Below are 19,504 nucleotides of genomic sequence, written 5' to 3' on the forward strand. Positions count from 1 at the left end.
CAGCTGATGTGTGTGATCTTTGGAAATGGAAGATATATTGTAAATTGTATTTTACTAGCATGGAGGCGTTCTCCTCGTCGTCTTTCCTTTTTTTTCTTAAAATTGCGCACCTGATAGTTTTAATCTTTTCTCTTCACGTTTATAATTTCCCATCATTCCCCAAAATACCCCCCCACACACACACACATCTTTTGTAAGAGGGTGACTCCACAAGGGGGCGCAAATTCACCTTTAAAATTGCTACTGACTCACATTCCACAGACATGCATTATTCGCTATCCCACATTCCAAAAACATGCATGGCAGACTGATTGGACGCTCTAAATTGTCCCTAGGTGTGAGTGTGGGCGTGAATGGTTGTTCGTCTCTGTGTGCCCTGCGATTGGCTGGCAACTGATTCAGGGTGTCCCCCGCCTACTGCCCGAAGACGGCTGGGATAGGCTCCAGCACCTCCCGCGACCCTAGTGAGGATCAAGCGGTTCGGAAAATGGATGGATGGATGGATGAAAAGTAAATAATGACTCGGGACACTTGTCATCAATGGCCACATCAGAATCCAATTGCAACATGCGGTTAGCTAGCTAGCGATGCAGACACTACAAATGCATTTTCGCGGACGATTTAGAGTCCCTCATTGTCGGCTGGGAGTGCACTTACGTCAGAGATTGAGTAGAAAGTATACACCACATTTGACAAAGTTGTACTTGACTTGACATAGGCTTTAAGTGGATATATTTTCACAGCTCAAATATATAGGGATAAGAAACAATTTTTGAGCGACATTTGGGGGTGATGTGGGTTCAGCACACGCTAAAAACATCTGAGTGAGGAGTGAATGTGTTAGGAAAAAAAAGCGTCACTGAAGCTGACATTTGAATCTGGAACCTCAGAACTGTGAGGCAGATGTGCAAATCACAAACGCAGTGTGTCATCTACCTGTACATGTATGCAGACAGAGTCCTATAAAAACATATTTATTTTCATGGAAAACCATTGAATAACACTGAATACAACATGATTGATCATTCAAGAGTCAATAAAACTTGTTTGTAACGCCAACAGATGTCCCAGAAAACAGGACTCCAAAGCAATGGCTGGTGTTAAGTCTTTTTTTCCCCCTCCTCAAACTGAGGCGTTAGTTCACCTGTTTAGAAATCTGACGGGTGTGGAATCAGCTTACAAAAGGGCTGGATGTCAAAGCCCTTTGTCGAGCAAGGTGGCAAGTAGAAATCTCCAAAATGAGGGAGTGGCCATTATGGCTTTGTATTCATTTAAGAGTCTAGTCTATCTTACATTACAGAACCTTAAAACATTAAGAACTTTTTTTTTAACTGCACCTTTTAAACTGACAACTGCATGTAATGGAGTAAAGCATCACAGAAGTAAAGCAGGCATACTGCAACCATAATACACTAATATAATCCTTTTCTTAAAAAACAAAAGCAAAGTATCCAAACTAAAATCTCAACATAAGACTTAAAAACTTTGAAGGGAAAAAAACCCAAACACAATCTGTACATGTACTGTATATACAAGAAAATAGTAACTATAATACAAGTCTGACTGGCCGAACACAAACACATTCAGTTTTGTCGATCCAAAATGGCAGACAAAACACCTCCATAGAAGCTAGCCCGCTGCAGCAAGCATATCAGTCACAATATTAGTGTCTCTGGATAAAAACATCCATTTCACTTTTTTTGCATCCTTTTCTCTTTTTTTTAAAAGAAAAATCAATCTCAATGTGGAGTTTATCGAGAAATCCATTGAATTCATCATTCCGTGTGGAGGGGAGGGGGCGGGGTTTCCCGTTGTTGCGGATGCCAGCTGCTCAGTCTGAAGGCAAGAGGTCGTGCAAGCGAAAGCGCTCTCTGATGTGTGGTCGGACGTCATCGTTCTGACACAAAATCAACATGATGTCAATGCAAGGGGAAGTGGGAGGGGGTGGAATCAAGTCCAGTGAACTCCACAAATGGTGCCAAACTCCAGAATAACATCCGCACACAAGAATTTGTCATTACCGTTACATGCCACATGATGGAGGCAAAGAACTACTTTTGTCTGGCTCATCTCTCTTGAAATTATCGCCTATGCCAAAGCAATCCCGCGTAAAAAGTGGGGTTCACTGTACACGATGCTGAGCGGCAACTCTTACCAGCTCCACCAGCTTCTCGAGGAAAGGAACCAACTTGAGAAGCTCGCTGTCATTTCTATCCACGAACCAGCTCTCGATTGGGATCCCATTGGAGAGCTGATGACAAAAAAAAAAGGTTGGTAACAATGCGCTTTGAGAAGCATTTAATTTCACTTAACAGGGACTTTAAACATCTTCAATATATAATAGAATGTTTATATAAAAATTACAAATAGCGGTTAATCAAATAATTTCCTATTATAACCGACATCTGATAGGGTTATTTGCTTGGTGAGTGGATTTTTCATTCGTAGTTTTTATTTCATTTCGACTTTTTCTGACACTGATTTCGTACCTTGCTTAAGGACAAACAGCACATTCACTGACATACAATTAAGGAGTCCTTGTTGTTACCTGATAGGCGAAGGCTTGAGGTGAGTTGTCAATTATTATCGTCTTGGAAAGATCTCGTCCCAAAATGTTGAGGTCTTTTATATAATTTCCTTGGACACACACACAGTGCTCACGAAACAGACGGTGTCTAAAAACAAACATATGTTCGCAATTGAGAAAAATTAGGAAGACACACCGCTTTTGAGTCTTTTTCATCCCCACCATCCCTAAATTTAAAATTTTTACTTCTCAATACTTTTGTCCACAAATATTGTTTTTTTTGGGTCGGGGGGATACTTCACTGACCTGACCAGCTGCTTTTTGGGATCAAGGATGTTGAGCAACTTGTCGGCGTACACTTTCTTGGACGCCGTGAAGAGAATAATCTGAAATAATGCAAGAATTCAAACAAGAGCAATTTGAGTGAAGCAAGTGTCCTGCTGTGGGTGTGAAAAAAGAAAAAAAACTTACCTCATACATTTGAGACATGCGCTCGAGAAACTCCCGGAAAAACGGCCTTAATCGCACATACACCTATGTTAAAAAACAAAAACAAAAAAACAAGAACGCTTACTAACAACAACAAGAAATAATATGTCCACACATGACCAGTCTAGAGTTCTTACCTGGTATATTACGTCCTGAAAGAGCACAGGGAACGTCAGTGCGGCATCTTCCAGTTCGTTCAAACTGCAGTGAACTAAAGTTTCATCCTGGGAAAAAAAAAAGTACACACTGATAACCTGATCAAAAACTCATCCGCTCTCCTAAGAGGACCCCAAGAGCAAAAGAGGCTCTTGGCTATTTACCAAATCGAGGACGAGTGAAAACTCAGGCGTGCTGCGTGTCTTCAAAGGTAGTGCTGGTTTGCGTGTCAGCTGCTCTTCTGTCAGTGGTGGCACGTGCTTGATGAAGAAGTACCTGCAAAGCATCAAGTATATTTCTGCTTCGCAACTGATGCAGATACTACCAGCAATAGCCAATGGAGTCTACTTTGCTGTTGACGTGTGTACTTGAGTAAGATAATCAGGTGACAAATTCAGTTGAATCTCAACATGTACTCTGTAAATTTGTTTTGCTGCCCTCTTGGTATGTTATTTTATATACAGTATATCATTTTTGGAATTCAGCAATCATTCTTTCCTCATGTGATTTACGAGTATAACATTTCCCCACTTCGCCCGGGGACCTCCACTTTGATATTTATCTGCTATTTTGCTTAACAGTTTATTAATTATGCGTGTGCCAGTGTGTGCGTGCACACGTACGGGTCAAACACTTCCCAGTCTTCCTCGTACGACGGCTCTGCGGGGGCGGAGGGTATCGTGTGTGGATAGCTGCCATCTGGCAAACAACCAGGAGGAGCTGTTGGAGGCAGAAAAGATAGACATTATGTAGTGTTATGATATGTGTATGAAGACAACATGTAAAGGTGAAGAGGTTTAAATGTACAAGAGATGATGAAAATATTTCGGGAAGGTGGAATGTTTAAATGTTTTATGTTGTAGTGTTTTAATGTATTCAACCCCCCGCCCCCACACACACAGCTTTTTTTGGCGCCACTCACAGAATATTAGCCGATTAAAATATCCAGCCAGGTAATTGGTTGTTTAAGTACGTAAATTGAGCATTTCCAGTTCACCTGGAGAACTGACAAATTCTTCACCCTTGTGCACGGTTCCCGAGCAGTGAATTACATGCTTTGACGTGAGAGTGCCTCAGTGAGTCCGAGTTGGTGGTACCTCTTAACGAGGGCATGTCGCTTTCAGTCACAATCTCGCCATCCTCCACGGTGGAGTCGGCGCTCATTTGAAGCCTCTGCGGCAACGGCGGGCTGCCGTGACAAGCGGTGATGCCCTCCGAGGACGTGAGCGTGCTGCTGGGCATTTCCTTGGCCTGTTCGATGTCAAGCTGCTTCATTATCTCCTCTGCCTCCATGGCTTGGCCTGGGGAGTCTGAACCAGGCGTAGCTAAATAAAGGATAACAACATTTTTCAGACCTTACAGAAAATGCACTTTTTAATGCTTCCTTACATACAAACAGTGCCCACTCAAGTGAAAAATTATGCAAGCAGGTAATTCAAGGACTTGTGTGTGTGTGTGTGTGTGGTTTTACCAATTTTGGTCGCTGGTGAGAAAAAGTTGAAAACGGGAGAGAGGATAGTTCCGAGGAGGGTGGTGTGTGGAGGACTGCTCGCCGCCTCAACTGAAGCTTCTAGTTTGCCATTTGGTTTTAGAGGTTTGCCGCTGCATGTTATTGGATCTAAATCAAGAAAAAAAAAATCAACAGGGGGAATAGAGTTACCACGTATTGCTTCATGACAGAATTAATGGAGAGGTTAATTGTGATGATGATGTACCTTTAATTGAACTTTTTCGGCAAACTCGAGAAACGGTTTTGTTGGCAAGGCCTCGTGTTTGTGGTACTGAAGTGATGAGATCGCTTTTACTGCTGCAATCAATGCGACTCCTCTTGGCAGGAATATCTGGCTCCACCTATCAAGGATTAAAAACAGGAGCGGAATGAGACAAACCCTTTTTCGATTCATTCAAGTTCAATGTTCAAGCTTCTGCAACACTTTAGAGCTGTGGCATATTGAAAAAAAATGTGGAACCTTGGGTTATAATTTGAATTTGTTCCGTGACCCTGTTTGTCACCAGAAAGACTTGTAAAAGGAGATAACATTTCCCATTGGAATGAATGAGAATGTCATCAATTCGTTCCAGCCCAAAAACGAATTTACGTTTACCTTTTATTTATTTGTACGTGACTAAAATGCAAGAATGTATAGAACACTATTATGAAGAAATAAAACATTAAATAAGCATGACTGTTTATTACTCATTCTCTACAGGGTTCAAAGACATTACTAATCAGTATCATATCTGAAAGCATCATTACAAATCAGCTGTGTGTATTGTGAAGCCTACCTTGACAGGGTCACCCCGGATAAACTTCTTGATGGTGGACAAGAGGCCCGTTTCATTCTTCGGCATTCTGCCTCGGGCTCTCAGTGGGTGCGCCGCCACTGCACAGCGTTTCCTTTTCACCTGGGACGTTGGGGCTCGACGGCCTAAGGTGGGCTGCTGAGGAGCTTTACGCGCTCTCAGCCGCATCATGCTCAAGCATCACATAGAAGGATCTGACAAGAGGTATTGAACGTTTTAGTTACAGTTTGGGGGGAAACCATTGCCTGAGAAGAGTGTGCTGTTAGTGACTAACATGTTCATGTACATAGTATATTAATTTAACTAAGTTTGCTATTGTGTTTGAAATTGCAAAGGTTGTTGAGGTGCACAAAACAAAAACCCATTTAATTTTGCACGCGTATGACAGTTACTCGGTTATTTCAAGTGATTTTTTTTTTTGCAAAACTTTGCATACCTATGGGCATGCAGCACCCCCGCTCCCCAAAGATATTACAAAAAGGCTCTAACAACTATTTTATTTAAGTAAAATCTGAATTTAAAAATATTATGAAAATCCGTATTATAAGCCAGGTGTTTGAATGGAAACGCATGTTCGTCTTATTTCTAATATTTAATGAAGAGCATAAGTTCAATTGTGAAAAAAAAAACGCTTGGGACAGAATGACTTTGGTGTTCTCTTCGCATCACTTGGGACAACTCGTCTGATTCCACTGCGACGCAGCCGATGTCAACACTGCCTCACGTTGCTCCCTCGTGTCTCCATCACTAAACTTGGAGGATAAATTCTGTTCATAGATATGCGAAGTGATCACTTTAAGTTGCGACCACCTGGCCTAACGTCTTCTTAAATGTGCTTCTAACAGCACCGCCAAATACCTACACCATAAAACATTCGGACACCAGAGACGTCAGCGATGGTTTACGTTTGCCCCGCCACTGTCTTAACTTGACGCGTACAATCAACGCCAGTGGAGCGTCGACGGGACCGCGACAATACCCGACTTGTTTTCAATGTTCGTCCGTCAATATGTCAACGTTGTCAGGTACCTCCGGTCAGTTCCGTCGCTCACGTTTAGCCACGGTTAGCTTCAAGGCTAACAAACCGCGAGGCAAACGATGACATTTTGTATAACGGAGAACTTCCAACCGTGCTTTTTACAAGCTCCTTGAATTGGCAGTCAAATCAGCAAGATTTCTCAACGCAACGCTCTGGCGTTGTTTTGTTTCCTTCCACGACTATTTTCAGCCATTAGACTACGCCCCCTTTGCTGGCTAGCAGCTTGCTAGCACGCAAGCTAAACTGAGGGGGACAAACACTACTCCGCTTACACATGTTGACGCCGTCCTTGTACTCACAGAAAATGGACGAAGCCCTTCCAAAACGTCCCGCGGCGTTTTCAGATCTGCGGCTGGGAATCTGCCTGACAGCGCCCGCCTGAGGTCGGAGTGCTTGCTCTCGCCCAGTGGCGTCTGTCGCTGTCGGTAGTTTGTAGTCACAGATCGGCCATGTCTGCAGACGCCATTTCCCGCCTCCTCCTCATCACAAACATGCGCGAGTACGCGCGAGAATGCGACAGTCGCGCGCGCGAACGAACCAACGTGGCGTGAGTCCACAGGGAAGATGTCCTCGAGCGCACTCTCGACACGGCTTCCACCAGTGTCCGCTTTAGACAGCAGTTACAAAAACACGAGGAGAAATCGAAAGGAAGAAATACGTACCACCAAAATAAAAGATTAATCTGAACGAAACGAGGCACAATGGCACACCCAGCTTCACCTATCCACTGATTCCTCCACCTATTTTTTCATATTTCTTTTGTTGAGGGGAGCAGAGCAAACCCACATTTTCGTGGAAAAGACATACCGAAAGCTTATTAAGTTTTCTGAATATTTTTAGGGGGGCGCTACTTTTCACCCCCAATGCATTTTAATAGACGCCGATTTTAGCTATTCCCGTCCCTCCACCGCGACTACTTGGGGGTCCACAGTCCACTCACAGGAAAACAGCAATCTTATTTCAGCCCAACACACATTTTCACTGTTCTTATTTGTTTCCATTTTCTGTAATTGTTGAGTGTAGGCATGACCGGATCACATTTGGATCTGCTGATGCTGAGTCCCGATCGGATTACCATGCAATATATTAAAGAGAAAAAAAGCACATCCACATTGTCTATTTTTATTTATTTTACAAAATTATCCCAACACGACACCTCTTATATCGCTTGTGGAACAGTGGTTTGAACCAAGTAATACTCTAATTTACCCAAACTATGGGCCATGGAGCAAAATCCAGCACGTTGTAGTTTTTTAGCAGCCCTTTTAGCACATTTTAAATTGACAGCCTTTGTTGTCTGCCTGCATTGTACGATGTACTTACTAGTTAAAATTGGTGGCAAAGGAGAACATGAAAATATTCAGAACAACACTCGTCATCTTGAACGTCCTTGTTTTCCATTTTTTGTGAGATTTGTGATTGGCAACTCCATTTTCTGCTCCATGTCACAGTCACCTTGCTCTTGTTTTGGTCCTGAATATGGAGATACTTGACTTTTTACTTTCCCACTAGCCTTTTAAAAACAATAAACAACATGATGTATAAAATAAGAAATCATTTTCATCTGTTTTTTACCAACTATCATCCCTCAAGGGGAAATACAATTCCCAGACTGCTCTTTACATGTGTTGGAAAACTAACAAAGATCCAAATCAAACACGTGTCGGCGTGCATAAAGAGATGTCAGAGTGAAAAGTGTGCACGAAGATTACTGTGACAGCTGAGCTGGGTCGACTTGCTCAAAGACACATCCAAAGAGGACAGGAAGACTTGTATCGCTTCAACAAGTTGCCATTCTGCATTTGTCCACAGTGAGACTTCAACTGTAATCCTCCGGTTCCAAAGACCAGGTCCTTCCAGAATCGCATTTCATTTTATACACCAGATGTTCCTCTACTCTAACTTAAAAGGTACAAGCATCTTTTGCAGCCATCTAAACAGCAGACAACAGAATGAAGTTCATGCTCGTTCGTCTGCCTCTTTTAGGCGTTAGTACTGTGAATGACAGGTGATCACCGTTATTTTTTCTCAGAAGGCAATTTGAAATATTTCTCATTTGTTTGGACTCCTACAACAATGTCACCTTTAAATCAGTTTCTGAAACTGCATTATTTCAGAGCAGACTAAAAACAGTGGCAGACTTTTAGCCTTCGTTCACATAGAAATGATTGGATACACATTGCGACATACGAGGAAGACAGACTGTGATTAAGCAAAAATGACCAATGTTTGACGTCAGTGTACAATTACACAACTTGGAAAAATCATCACATTGTGAGTTAAACTGTGAAAAAAATTTATTGTCCCACAGCCAATTTCAGACCAAAAGCCTTACTGAGAGCTGGTTGTATAGTGCAATAAAAGCCATTTCAACTGATAACAATGAGAAAGAATTACAATGAAGTTTACATAGTTGGCAAAAGGATCATGGGGTGGGGGGATCCAGTGAACAGAACTAATTGTCACATTAATAGCAATAAAATTAAAGAAATTTGAAATGCATTGTATGTCATTTGATTCTTGCGACAACCATTTCAGATGAGTAATAATTTAACAAAATTCAACGTTATTGTTTACTATTATACAGTATTCCTTAATTACTGAATCAATGCTTGTGTCAATCACATTTATTATCTTACTGTAAAGGAAGGGGCCAATTAGATTATACAAGTGTACCTAATGCTGTGGTACGCGAGTCCTATCGCCAATATCTTTGTTTTGGCTTTAAACAAAGCAGCTGATGCTTAGCAATGAACCCCTTTGTTGAGGGAATTATTTTCTTCATTTAGCATAGCACGTTCTCTTTAAGAGAAGCTGAATACAAACAAGAAACGCCATTTTATTCTTTGCTCATATAAAAGCTCAAGCTTACATATATCCTGTTCAGGAAAAGCGGCTTTTCAAATATGCCCACTGATGACTCATCATCCGCAATCATTTCATTCCAAGATGCAGGAGTTTCCTGAATGGTTCTGGTCCTCCCCATAGGCCCCTGAATGGGATACAACATCACAGATATATAATTGGAAGCGGCTCGTGTTATCTGGTGATGTAAAAACATACCTGAGGAGCCCATGCCAGTAGAGATGCGGCATCACATCAGCTTTCATGTGGTACATGAGCCTCCTTTCCTTGGCTTGGTTGATGGGGAATGTTTCCAGTGGTTGACCGTTGTAGTCAAACTCGGCCAAAATGACCGTGTTGTAGCTGGTCACCAGTGGACATGATGTGTAGCCATCGTACTATACCGAGAGCAAGGTATATGTTGAAAACAACATTTATTGCAACGCTAACTGGTTGAATAGAGTCCATCCACATCCTGAAATGACGTAATCACACGGAGTAATTCATTACCTTTTTATCTGGTTTTTCATTTTTCAATATCTTTTTGATGGTTCTGTTCAGAATTGCAGACTGTGCGGCTGAAATGAGAAAACAGATGTTGACTTCCATTCGTGGCGCGTCGATGGAAATATCACAGTCAAGCCATATCCTTAAATGCATGTAAGCAGGAAGCTATGAAAAAACCTGTATCGAGTAATTTTTGTGTTGTCAAGCTCAGTTGTTCAGTGTGAACTCTGTTTTAAAACTATGTGAACAAATTACACTGTAATCACTTTTACAAAAACCAGTAAAACAAACATGACTCGGAGCCAGCAGCACGGTGCTGCCACATGTCACACCAAATCTTGACTTACCGACAGCAGCAGCCGTCTTTGAAGTCGGCAAGTTTGTACAGTCTCCAATGCCGAACACGTTTGGGTACCGCTTGTGTTGAAGGTTTTCCTTGTCGACATCCAACCAGCCAGCCTCATCAGCCAGCAGACTGCCTTTTATCACAGAGTTGGGTCCCATGGGTGGGGTGACATGAAGCATATCGTACTAAAATAGGAAAAAAAGGGCAAATTGTTAATAAGGTACTGGAGTTTTGGTTGAAACGTCCCTTCTTGTTGTTTTTATGAAGTAGCGTTCCACTTAAGAACTGTAAATTCCAACTGGCAAACCGAAAGGGTGGACGAGCAAAGACTAAGTGTCCTCAAGCGCGCTTGGTTAAGAGAAGAATTTACACCAGAAGTTGCCAAAACCTACCTGTCGTCACAAAGTTTGTTGCCAAACTCCTTTGAAGTTAAGACTGAGTGTTTTATTGTTTTCACAATGGTTAACTACATTTGAATGTTAGGGTTGGGCCTTGTCACAAATCGCACGAAAACTGAACCTCAGAACTGTGAGGGAGACGTTATAAATGCCATGCAGCCTCAATGGTATTTAAGTTTAAAAATTAATCCACTCTGCTTACAAATGTGTAAACTAAAGTGAATTGTGGCACTGTTGTATTGAAAAGCGTTACCTGAAAGACTGTAATCTCGCCCGGTTTGTCAAGATTCTCAAACACAGCTTCTTGTTTATCTGCTCGCACTTCAATCAGGTTCTGCCGCAGGTTGACTTCGATATCACGTTGCTTCACAATGTCCCAAAGTGAGTCAGCATATTTCTTCACCCCAAAAATTACAGGGAGCGATGTGTTGTAAACGATATTGGCCTTTGCCCTCTTTGCTGTCTTCACAAAAAAAAACAAAAGAAAAACCACATGAAATATTAATCTTGGGAAACAGTGATAGCATTTTAGTAATGTGCAAAATTCCCATACTTTTCTGAGGAAAGCATCTGAGAGGTACATTATCTTTTGTGGCGCTCCAGCACATTTAACTGGCGTGTTTGGAAAGGAGAACACAGCGTTGCCTTCTTTGAAGGTCTTTAAAGCTGCCCAAGTTTTCTCCACAGTTTCAACAGAATAGTTGGATCCAATCTTTGGATGCTCAAATCCCTCAGGAAGCCCTTTAATCTAGAGGATGAAAACAAGGTGGGTGAGATGCAGCTAAAATCTAAAGAAATAAAGCACATCCTCACCTTCTCAAAGTGAAGCTGCAAACCAAGAGCCACAATCAGATAATCATACGACATCTGCAATTGTTGAGCAAAGGTCACATCATTACATATTACAGTTGTACGGTAAAATCTTTATAGCCTTAAACATATGGTCAGGTCGAATAAGGCAAACATACCTTAGTTCCGTCATCAGTGCGGACGGTGTTTGTATCCGGGTTTATTTCCTCAACTTTAGATTTCACCAATCTGACACCAGATGGTATAACGCTTGATGTGGGCCTTCCTGATGAAGCAACTGTTTTAGCACCCGCACCAACCAGAGTCCACAGAGGCTGATAGTAGTGCATCTGAAGAGACAAATAGCATTTTGATCACGGCGCACAAGTCAGAAGAATGAATCTTTTGCGTCATGAGATGTGCTTGCCTCACTGGGCTCCACTACAGCCACGTTCTCAGCTCCCAACATCCTCTTCATGCGTGCACTCATTGCAATTCCTCCACTTCCTCCACCTAGCACCAACATTTTGTAATGCTGTTTGGCAGAGGAACGACTGGTTGTGTGTAGATGAGCGGCGCAAAACCCCACAGAACGACACAAAGCAGCCATCCTATGCCAAGGAAGACAAGGGCAAAATGTCACGAAGGATGAGCCTTAGACAACTGCATTTTGGTCCTCAAAATGCAACTACAGTACTCATTGTTCTTGCTAGAAATTAGCCACGCGTCAACGAATGTGACAGGCGCTGGTGGCAGCATCATTCAAAACATAACACTTAAAAAAAAACGATCACATTTTAACAATGTTTGCCGCCTCCTGTTGTTTACGTCAACCTCGGGTTAAAGCGCAGTAGCACTTATAACGGCAAACACGCAGTGTAGGTTTTCACACATTGGAGGTCAACTAAAAAAAGCTTGTATCATACTTACATTGACATATACGAAAGATACCTTCTGCTGCGCTCAGTTGATGGAAAATGTGTATATAGAGCTTATCTGGTCGAGCTAGAGGAGCGAGTTACGAAATGAACTTTCAACACACTCCACTGATTGACGGGCAGCAGGGTCACGCCCCTTGAAGCTGTTGACCAATGAGATGCGATGCCAACACATCAACGGTGGGAAATGCCGACAACCGGAGTTGCGATTGGTTTCAGTGCAAAAATACTAATCAATCATAAGAAAATTATAATCACTCGTCTTCCATGTGATACCAGAATGTCGAATAGTAAAAATTGTTTAATATGAGGCAAGAGATTTTCTTTCTTCAGATTTGAATTCACCATCCTTTAAACCGTTCTCAATGCTGCTCTTTTTTTGTCAGCACTAAGCTAACAGCAGTGTTTGTGTAAATATTGCTGCCGTCTGTGACAATACCTCCCCCCAAGGGATGGAAAAAATATTTAAAGTACTGTTTTTATCCATCTAGAACATTGTTTAACCATGTTTGAACAGAGGTTGTTTACACGGCTGAGGCAAATAACTAATCCTGTTAATAACAACTACCCGGTAGATTTTTGTTTTATCATGTTTATTACAGGTGCTCTTATCTCTTCATGTTTACTGGATAGATTTAACACAAAACCAAATGTATTTTAAAAAAAAAATCATTGCGATGTGAACATTACGCAACACACTTTTAGGCGAGGAATTCTGGACAAGTCCTGGCATGTTGCAATCTCATATGTTTCCTTCTCTTTCGTGCATTCCAGGCATCCCTCCAAATGTTGGTGGGATTTCATTCAGAGAATAGGTAGAGGCTGTTGGGTGAGTAGAAGTCCGAATCGTTTCTTCAGGGTCACCCGGTGCCGTGAGAACTTGTCATCTGGAGAGAAGCGGGCTGGGTGCGCCGAGCTGGTGGGCCGCTTGTTAGGTGCCACTTTCTATCAATAGGGGATGGGGGAGAAGCCAGTTTAATACACGTAAACACACACACACACACACACATACGTTTCCATATATTTATTGGATTTAATTAGATCACAAATCTAACGCCCACATTGCAGACAGGAAAAATTCTACCAAATGAAAAGAAAATTTTGAGGGTCATTTAAGTCAACTCAAGTGAACAGTATTTATAGAGCACTTTCAAAAGCCATCGCTGCATACAAAGTGCTGTACATGGAGCGATTTAGCATGCACAATAAACAGTAAGACAAAGCACCAAGCAGTAAAATCAAGAACAAATCTAAATCATGCCGAGTCGAACGCCAAAGAATACAAGTGAGTTTTGAGGAGGGCTTTGAAGACGGGCAGCGAGGAGGCTTGCCGAATGTTCAGTGGGAGGTCATTCCAGAGAGAGGGACCAGCAACAGAAAAGGCTTGATCCCCTCTGAGCCTCAGTTTAGTTATTGGTACTTCTAACAAAGACTGGTCCACAGACCTGAGGCGCCGGGCAGGTGTGTAGGGGCGGATGAGCTCAGAGAGGTAAGGCAATTTGATGGAGCAAATATTAGGATTTAAACTTTAAGAGGTTAAAACACACATTTTCTGATAGCAGTATTTTTTCTGCTTTAACCCTTGTGTGCTCCAAATTAAAAAGGCCTTAAGTTACGCATTTTACAATTTTTGTAATGATGTATTTTGTGTTATACAAACATTCTTTTTTTATTAGTTCTTTTGGATTTTTTATTCTTTGCAAAAGGAAAACAAAATTGTCTCTGGAGGTCCCAACCAAGCCCTACTAACAATCCCGACCGGACGTGTTCATGTAAAATGCATTGGTTTGAAGCCTCCTGCAAAAAGGCAATCATTTGCGATCCTCTGGCGCCACCTAAAAGTTGCACAATTGGAATGACCTCAACCCAACAATGTGGCATGCATACGTCTGTCCAAGCGAAAACAAAGCGATTGACGTAAAAATCGTGTGAAATGCATGTTTACACATTAGGTTTATGATGCATTCAAAAATATGAATTATAATGGGTCTCTATGGTGCAAAATATGTAATTTGTGAAGATTAAGGTATCAAAACGTTTTTTTATTATTGCTGCAATGCCTGAGAATTATCAGCCGGTGACGTCATGAAATTTAGACCATTTTAGAACCCCTCCATAAGTTTCAGCTCTCTTGTGTTTTTCTGAATGCCTTTGCCTTTGATTCAAATACATCATTTTACATTTATCGCAAGCGGTGCACTACGAGGGTTAATATGATTACACAGATCATCCAATTATGACTGATTTAAGACTTTAGCTCAATGGTCATTCTTGTAGTTGTAGTTCACAGAACTGTCGTGCCGTAACGCATCATATTGAGAAGTCCCTAACAGTTGACTTCAATGTGACTGAGGTAGCCAAAATATTTGACAAAACTCTATTTGATGTACCACAACTAGTGCTATCGTAAGCAGACTCAAAGGGAGGTTGACAGGAAAATGCTACCGCGCTAATAATATGACGGAAAAACAACAAAGCGCTACCTCCAAAGTGTAGACTCTGTGTCCATTCTCGTCTTGGTAATAATGCAGGAACATCTCGGCAGTCAGGAAAAGACGCAGAAAAACGCAACAGCAAAATGCAACTATTTTGTCCGTAAAGTGCACACCACACCACGTTGTTGAGAAAATGGGATAAAAAGGCGGATATCCGGTTTAAAGCATTCAGACGCTAAGCATTCTGGGAATGTGAATTTCTTGCGCCTCTGCCTCACTGAAGTTCCTCTGAGGAATTCTCAATGCTTTACATTTCTCTGTTGTACAATGTTGTTTTACATTGGATAGGAAAAGCCTCGACTCCCCTTTTCAAATGCAATTTTTTTACGTGATATTAAAAATTGAGCTAAAGATAGACCATGAAAAACACACCTTTAACATGTACAACTCGATTGAAAAGAGAAATATTTTCAGAATGGTAGCTGAACATCTGAAATAATGTGGTTGCATAAGAGTGCACATACTTTTATAACTGGGGATATGGCTGTATTGAAATTTAAAGATACATTCGAGTAAACCCAACTCTAATTAACTTACTAAAAATGAAATTCAAAATTTTAATTGGGCATTTTCTTTGTAAAATAAAGAACCTTACATATTTTTTATTAACTTGGGTGGGAGATAACTTATCTATAGTGTAAAGGACCTTGCCTGCGAGCACAAACTTTTGCCCACCAAAGAATACTCTTCAGTGTACTTTAATGTAGCATACATCACACAGGATATACTGTAATTAAAAATGTTTATTCCTTATGACTGGATGTTCTTGTTGCTGCTCTTGTCTCTTGTCTCCAGTTTGCAAAATGTAGCTTGATTCTTAAGAAGCTATCGCTTTGGGACCGCTATATGTTGGAGATTGATCCACCTGGTTCTTGGTTCTGCAGCCTAATATTTAGGTGGCCAGAGGCCACATAACAACAACAACAACACAAATACATCTTGGAGTTCGAGCCATCTTTTGATTTTCAAAACAAACGAGAAGAGAGTGAACTGTAAAAAAAAAATTGTAATGGGTATGACAAAGGTAGCGACAGACACATTATCCATTGCAAAAATATATGAGCATAAAAAGTTGCCCTTTATTCCCTAAATTCAGATTTTTCTCTGAAATTTTACAACCATAGCGTTTTCATGCTTTTTTTGGTCCCAGCGAAAACTGTATATTTTAGATTAGGTTTATGACAAAACCAATACATGTCATTCCGCTACATAAATTGCAGCGCCTCCTCCAGGCTTCGATACAAACAAACTTTGTTTTTCCATTGCTGCTCTTCGTGGATCAGGAAGATAGTAGGCTTCCCTCACTGCTTGTAAGAATGACTCAACTTTGTCACTGGGAACCATAGACACAGCGCAGCCACCCCAACCTGCTCCTGTCAGACGGGAGCCAGCAGCACCCGATTTCCTGTCAGTATGGGAAACAAAGAAAGATGTTGAATCCATGCCACTTTTATAATGATAGGGGCCATACATTGCTGATTGACTGATGCTTCATTCGTTTCACATCAGCAATATCTAAGAATATCCAATACAAATAAAGCATGCAATGCAACAATATGTCTTTTTTTAAAAATCCTAAATTTTGATGAACAGAGTCACCGGTATATGTATATTTCCTGTAGAAAAACTCTTACTCAGAGCTTAGTTGTATCTTAAAGTTGAGCCAGAATTTTTGGGATGAAGTGAGACTTTGTACTCACAGGCAAATGTCCACCAGTTGGTCCAGTTCAGGGCAGCTGCACTCATAAAGATCTCTGCAGCTCATGTGGCTCTGGTTCATCAGGTCACCCAGTAACTGGATGGACTTGATAGGTGCACAATCACACACGTTTTTGAAGTGTAGCACACGTGCAGCTTCGCTGTATACATGCTTGGCTCGCTGGTACAGCTTGAAATGAGTTACTGGGAGTGACACACCCCACCCCACCCCACCCCCCAAAAAAAGAAATAAAAATCACATCCTCACTTCTTCTTGTCTTTGTTGCAGTGTTCCTGCTGTTTATTTTCTCACCGTGTTGAGTATTTGCGCTGAGCAACTCTGTGGAGAGCTGCTGGGAGGTGATGCCCAGAACCTTGCAGATCTCCTCTCGGCTGTACGGTTCAGGATGTAGCACTTCCTCCACCAGAACCAACATGTCCTCCAGAGATGCATTCATCTCCTTCTGCACCTGGGCCAACTTCAGAAACCCTTGCTGGTTCAATCCTTTGGCTTGGGCCAGCATCTATGTTCACAACATCGTAGCCAACATAACATTCATTCATCCCTTTTGTTTGATTTGTACATGTGAAAAATCGCATTTATCTTTGAAGTTTTTCAGATTCTTAATAAATAAATTACACTTTGGACTCTCCTTTGACACGATACCTTTGTCGCGATCCGACACTCCACCACACGGATATTGAAATGTGAAGATGCTGCTTTATTCATTTCCACACAGCAGTTGGATATCACAAACACAACACCGTCAGGGAGTCGGACATCAGTGGCCCTCAAAGGCTCAAAATCAATCAATTTGGCCTGTTGGAGGGTACATCACACACAATAAATTCAGTATACTGTGTCGTGGGCCTGCTGTGTTTTATGCATAACAGTGAATATTTAATCTATTTTTATTCTTGCATGACTAAGAATGTTAAAATATTACTTTAAAAAGACATGTTACATACGGTTCCTTTCTCTGCCAGGAAGGAGATGGATTGGTCCATGCCTCCTCCCTCAGTGCCGATGTAGCGCTCACATTTGGCACATATCTCTGCGAGAGCTACCTGAAATGCAGAGTGAGATCAGGAATATGTTCATTAAGCAGTTCTGATGGTTATCATCTGAATTTGGGAATAATTAGATTTAGGATTACCTTGGAGAGGGACTTCTGATTTGCCTCCATTGTTACGAGTCCAGCACAACAAACCAGAGCACTGGAACTGGACAGGCCCGAGCTTGGTGGAACGTTTCCATCGATGAGACACACCATTCCCGGTAAACGCGTGATCCCAAACTTCTCCTGTTGAGAACAGAAAAGGTTTAATAATATGGACCTTGCGTTTTGCAAACGGGACAGTCTGGTCATAAAGGTTCATGTCCTACCTGAATGCCTTTAACTCCACATAAGAAATAATAATACCACTTGGGGTTATCTCTGTCAATCACTATTTCCTCTGAACAGGACAGAGTAATATTCCTGCAGAATAAACACAACACACACACACACACACATATACATACACACACACACTTAAACAGTCATGTACATCTATATATATATATATATATATATATATATATATATATATTGCGCGTCGTCCCGCACGCGGTCTCCTTCCGTCTGTCCCTTTTCAAAACGTACCTACTTCACCGCGCCGCTGCGCGCCGCTCAGGCAGTGGCTCACTACGATCGCGCGGGCATCTTAGCGAAAAAATGTTGTCTACCCACAAGCATTGCAATGAAATTGTTAGTTATTTAGTAGAGCTAAACATCTCTTTATTTTCGCGATAAGCAATGAAGATGAACAAAAAGTTGAACCAAGCAACAACACTTTTGTGGGCCGAAGTCCCACCTTACCAGCCTTCCGCAGGAACTAGCTGATGAGCCGCCCGGAGGGCGGCGAACCAGTTAGTATTACGTAAGGGAAAAAAATAAAGTCTTACTTGTAGAGAGGATTTATATTGGCCAGTTGGATTGACCCTGAATTACTTAGTGAGACAGCGGCGAAGATATTCTGTTCGATAGCCATCGGAAGTACAGAGAAGCCGCAATAATCAATGTGCTCTCCTGTTGCGTGGGGAAAATTGACACATAGTAGAAAAGAACATAATTAATATTTTTACCCAATAATACACGAATACGCATGTAAGAAATACAACTAGTGACAATCCCAACTCTTGTTTTTATTATATGCAGTACATTATCCTATAGAGTCCATTCGCTATTGAAGTTACACAGTCTGTATCCGCTCAGGGGTGCCCATTAAGTAGATCCTGATCTACCGGTAGATCTAAGACAGGTCCCAAGTAGATCCGAGGAGTGTCGAGAAGAAAAAAAAAAAAAAACCATTTGTGTGTCTTTGTACATGTTAGTAATATATTTTTGTGTTAATATACACTGCACACTAATCAGTCTCATTTTCACAAAAAAAATTTTTTTTTAATGAAATAAAGCAGGTAAATCTTAAATTTGTGTGTGTGTGTTTGCGTGCGCGCGCCGGTAAGGGTAGATCCCGTGAGGTTAGTTGATCAAAAAGTAGATCTTCGATCCAAAAAGTTTGGGCACCCCTGCGCTACCAAATACACATTCAGTTAGTTACCTATGAGATTGACTCTTCCAGGTGCACATGCATAGAAGAGAGCTGATCTTCCATACTGTCTTTCAAAAGTGTTCTTCAAGTTTTGCAGCCTACAGAAAGAAAGATTACGCTCAGAAGCCAACAACTAAGTCACTTCCTTCGTGCCTTAACTCCTCGATGTACCTGTAGAAACTCACCTTTCGTCATCAATAACCGAAACGTTCAACTTGGGAGGATTAGTGGCCATTTTTAGATGAAATCACCAGGAATGTACCCTTCTGTCACGCGTAACAGCTCAGAGTCCTGCCTGGCATCCTGGTAGCGATCAGCTGACAGGATGCTGATTCAGCTGAATCAGAGTCAGTAGTTAACCGTGAGTTTAATGCCGACA

At 41.6% G+C, this 19,504-nt stretch overlaps 4 protein-coding genes across 7 annotated transcripts in view; all 4 read right to left on the reverse strand.

The window, feature by feature from the left end:
- Positions 1-958: 958 nt before the first annotated feature.
- On the reverse strand, positions 959-7,160 carry ctdspl2a (CTD (carboxy-terminal domain, RNA polymerase II, polypeptide A) small phosphatase like 2a). 2 transcript variants are annotated; one of them, XM_052061430.1, is made up of 13 exons: positions 6,815-7,160; positions 5,459-5,670; positions 4,888-5,023; positions 4,644-4,790; positions 4,270-4,497; positions 3,796-3,892; positions 3,337-3,448; positions 3,154-3,240; positions 2,999-3,061; positions 2,834-2,913; positions 2,549-2,675; positions 2,156-2,251; positions 959-1,897 (listed from the first exon to the last, which is right to left on the reverse strand). In XM_052061430.1, exons 2-13 carry the CDS (start codon positions 5,645-5,647, stop codon positions 1,832-1,834), a joined length of 1,428 nt encoding a protein of 475 aa, XP_051917390.1. In that variant the 5' UTR covers positions 5,648-5,670; positions 6,815-7,160; the 3' UTR covers positions 959-1,831. The 2 variants fall into 2 exon arrangements, with proteins under 2 accessions (XP_051917390.1, XP_051917391.1); XM_052061431.1 differs by lacking the exon at positions 6,815-7,160 and adding an exon at positions 6,506-6,720.
- A 1,634-nt stretch (positions 7,161-8,794) lies between these two features.
- Positions 8,795-19,504, reverse strand: part of sqor (sulfide quinone oxidoreductase) — a 63,986-nt gene continuing 53,276 nt past the window's right edge. Inside the window, exons 2-11 of one of the 2 annotated variants that reach the window (XM_052061434.1) lie at positions 12,330-12,404; positions 11,827-12,010; positions 11,579-11,749; positions 11,424-11,477; positions 11,164-11,358; positions 10,864-11,073; positions 10,214-10,397; positions 9,870-9,937; positions 9,579-9,757; positions 8,795-9,507 (exon numbers count right to left, since the gene is read on the reverse strand). In XM_052061434.1, the coding sequence (XP_051917394.1) occupies positions 9,450-9,507; positions 9,579-9,757; positions 9,870-9,937; positions 10,214-10,397; positions 10,864-11,073; positions 11,164-11,358; positions 11,424-11,477; positions 11,579-11,749; positions 11,827-12,010; positions 12,330-12,337 (1,311 nt within the window). In that variant the 5' untranslated portion in view covers positions 12,338-12,404 and the 3' untranslated portion in view covers positions 8,795-9,449. Of the gene's footprint in view, positions 9,508-9,578; positions 9,758-9,869; positions 9,938-10,213; positions 10,398-10,863; positions 11,074-11,163; positions 11,359-11,423; positions 11,478-11,578; positions 11,750-11,826; positions 12,011-12,329; positions 12,493-19,504 lie in introns of those variants that run through there. The other variant, XM_052061433.1, reaches the window with a different exon arrangement.
- Positions 12,910-14,996, reverse strand: nop10 (NOP10 ribonucleoprotein homolog (yeast)). Its single transcript, XM_052061438.1, has 2 exons — positions 14,821-14,996; positions 12,910-13,282 (listed from the first exon to the last, which is right to left on the reverse strand). The coding sequence occupies exons 1-2, from the start codon at positions 14,872-14,874 to the stop codon at positions 13,142-13,144; spliced, it is 195 nt and encodes a 64-aa protein (XP_051917398.1). The 5' UTR covers positions 14,875-14,996; the 3' UTR covers positions 12,910-13,141.
- Positions 15,582-19,463, reverse strand: galk2 (galactokinase 2). 2 transcript variants are annotated; one of them, XR_007961823.1, is made up of 11 exons: positions 19,311-19,463; positions 19,135-19,223; positions 18,479-18,602; positions 17,918-18,011; positions 17,688-17,834; positions 17,500-17,598; positions 17,198-17,350; positions 16,844-17,054; positions 16,533-16,734; positions 15,761-16,237; positions 15,582-15,697 (listed from the first exon to the last, which is right to left on the reverse strand). XR_007961823.1 is itself a non-coding variant. In XM_052061432.1 (10 exons), exons 1-10 carry the CDS (start codon positions 19,358-19,360, stop codon positions 16,030-16,032), a joined length of 1,377 nt encoding a protein of 458 aa, XP_051917392.1. In that variant the 5' UTR covers positions 19,361-19,463; the 3' UTR covers positions 15,582-16,029. The 2 variants fall into 2 exon arrangements, 1 of the variants encoding a protein (XP_051917392.1); XM_052061432.1 differs by having other exon boundaries at positions 15,582-16,237.

Source organism: Hippocampus zosterae, chromosome 3, assembly GCF_025434085.1.
Source record: "Hippocampus zosterae strain Florida chromosome 3, ASM2543408v3, whole genome shotgun sequence".
Taxonomy (NCBI): Eukaryota; Metazoa; Chordata; class Actinopteri; order Syngnathiformes; family Syngnathidae; genus Hippocampus; species Hippocampus zosterae.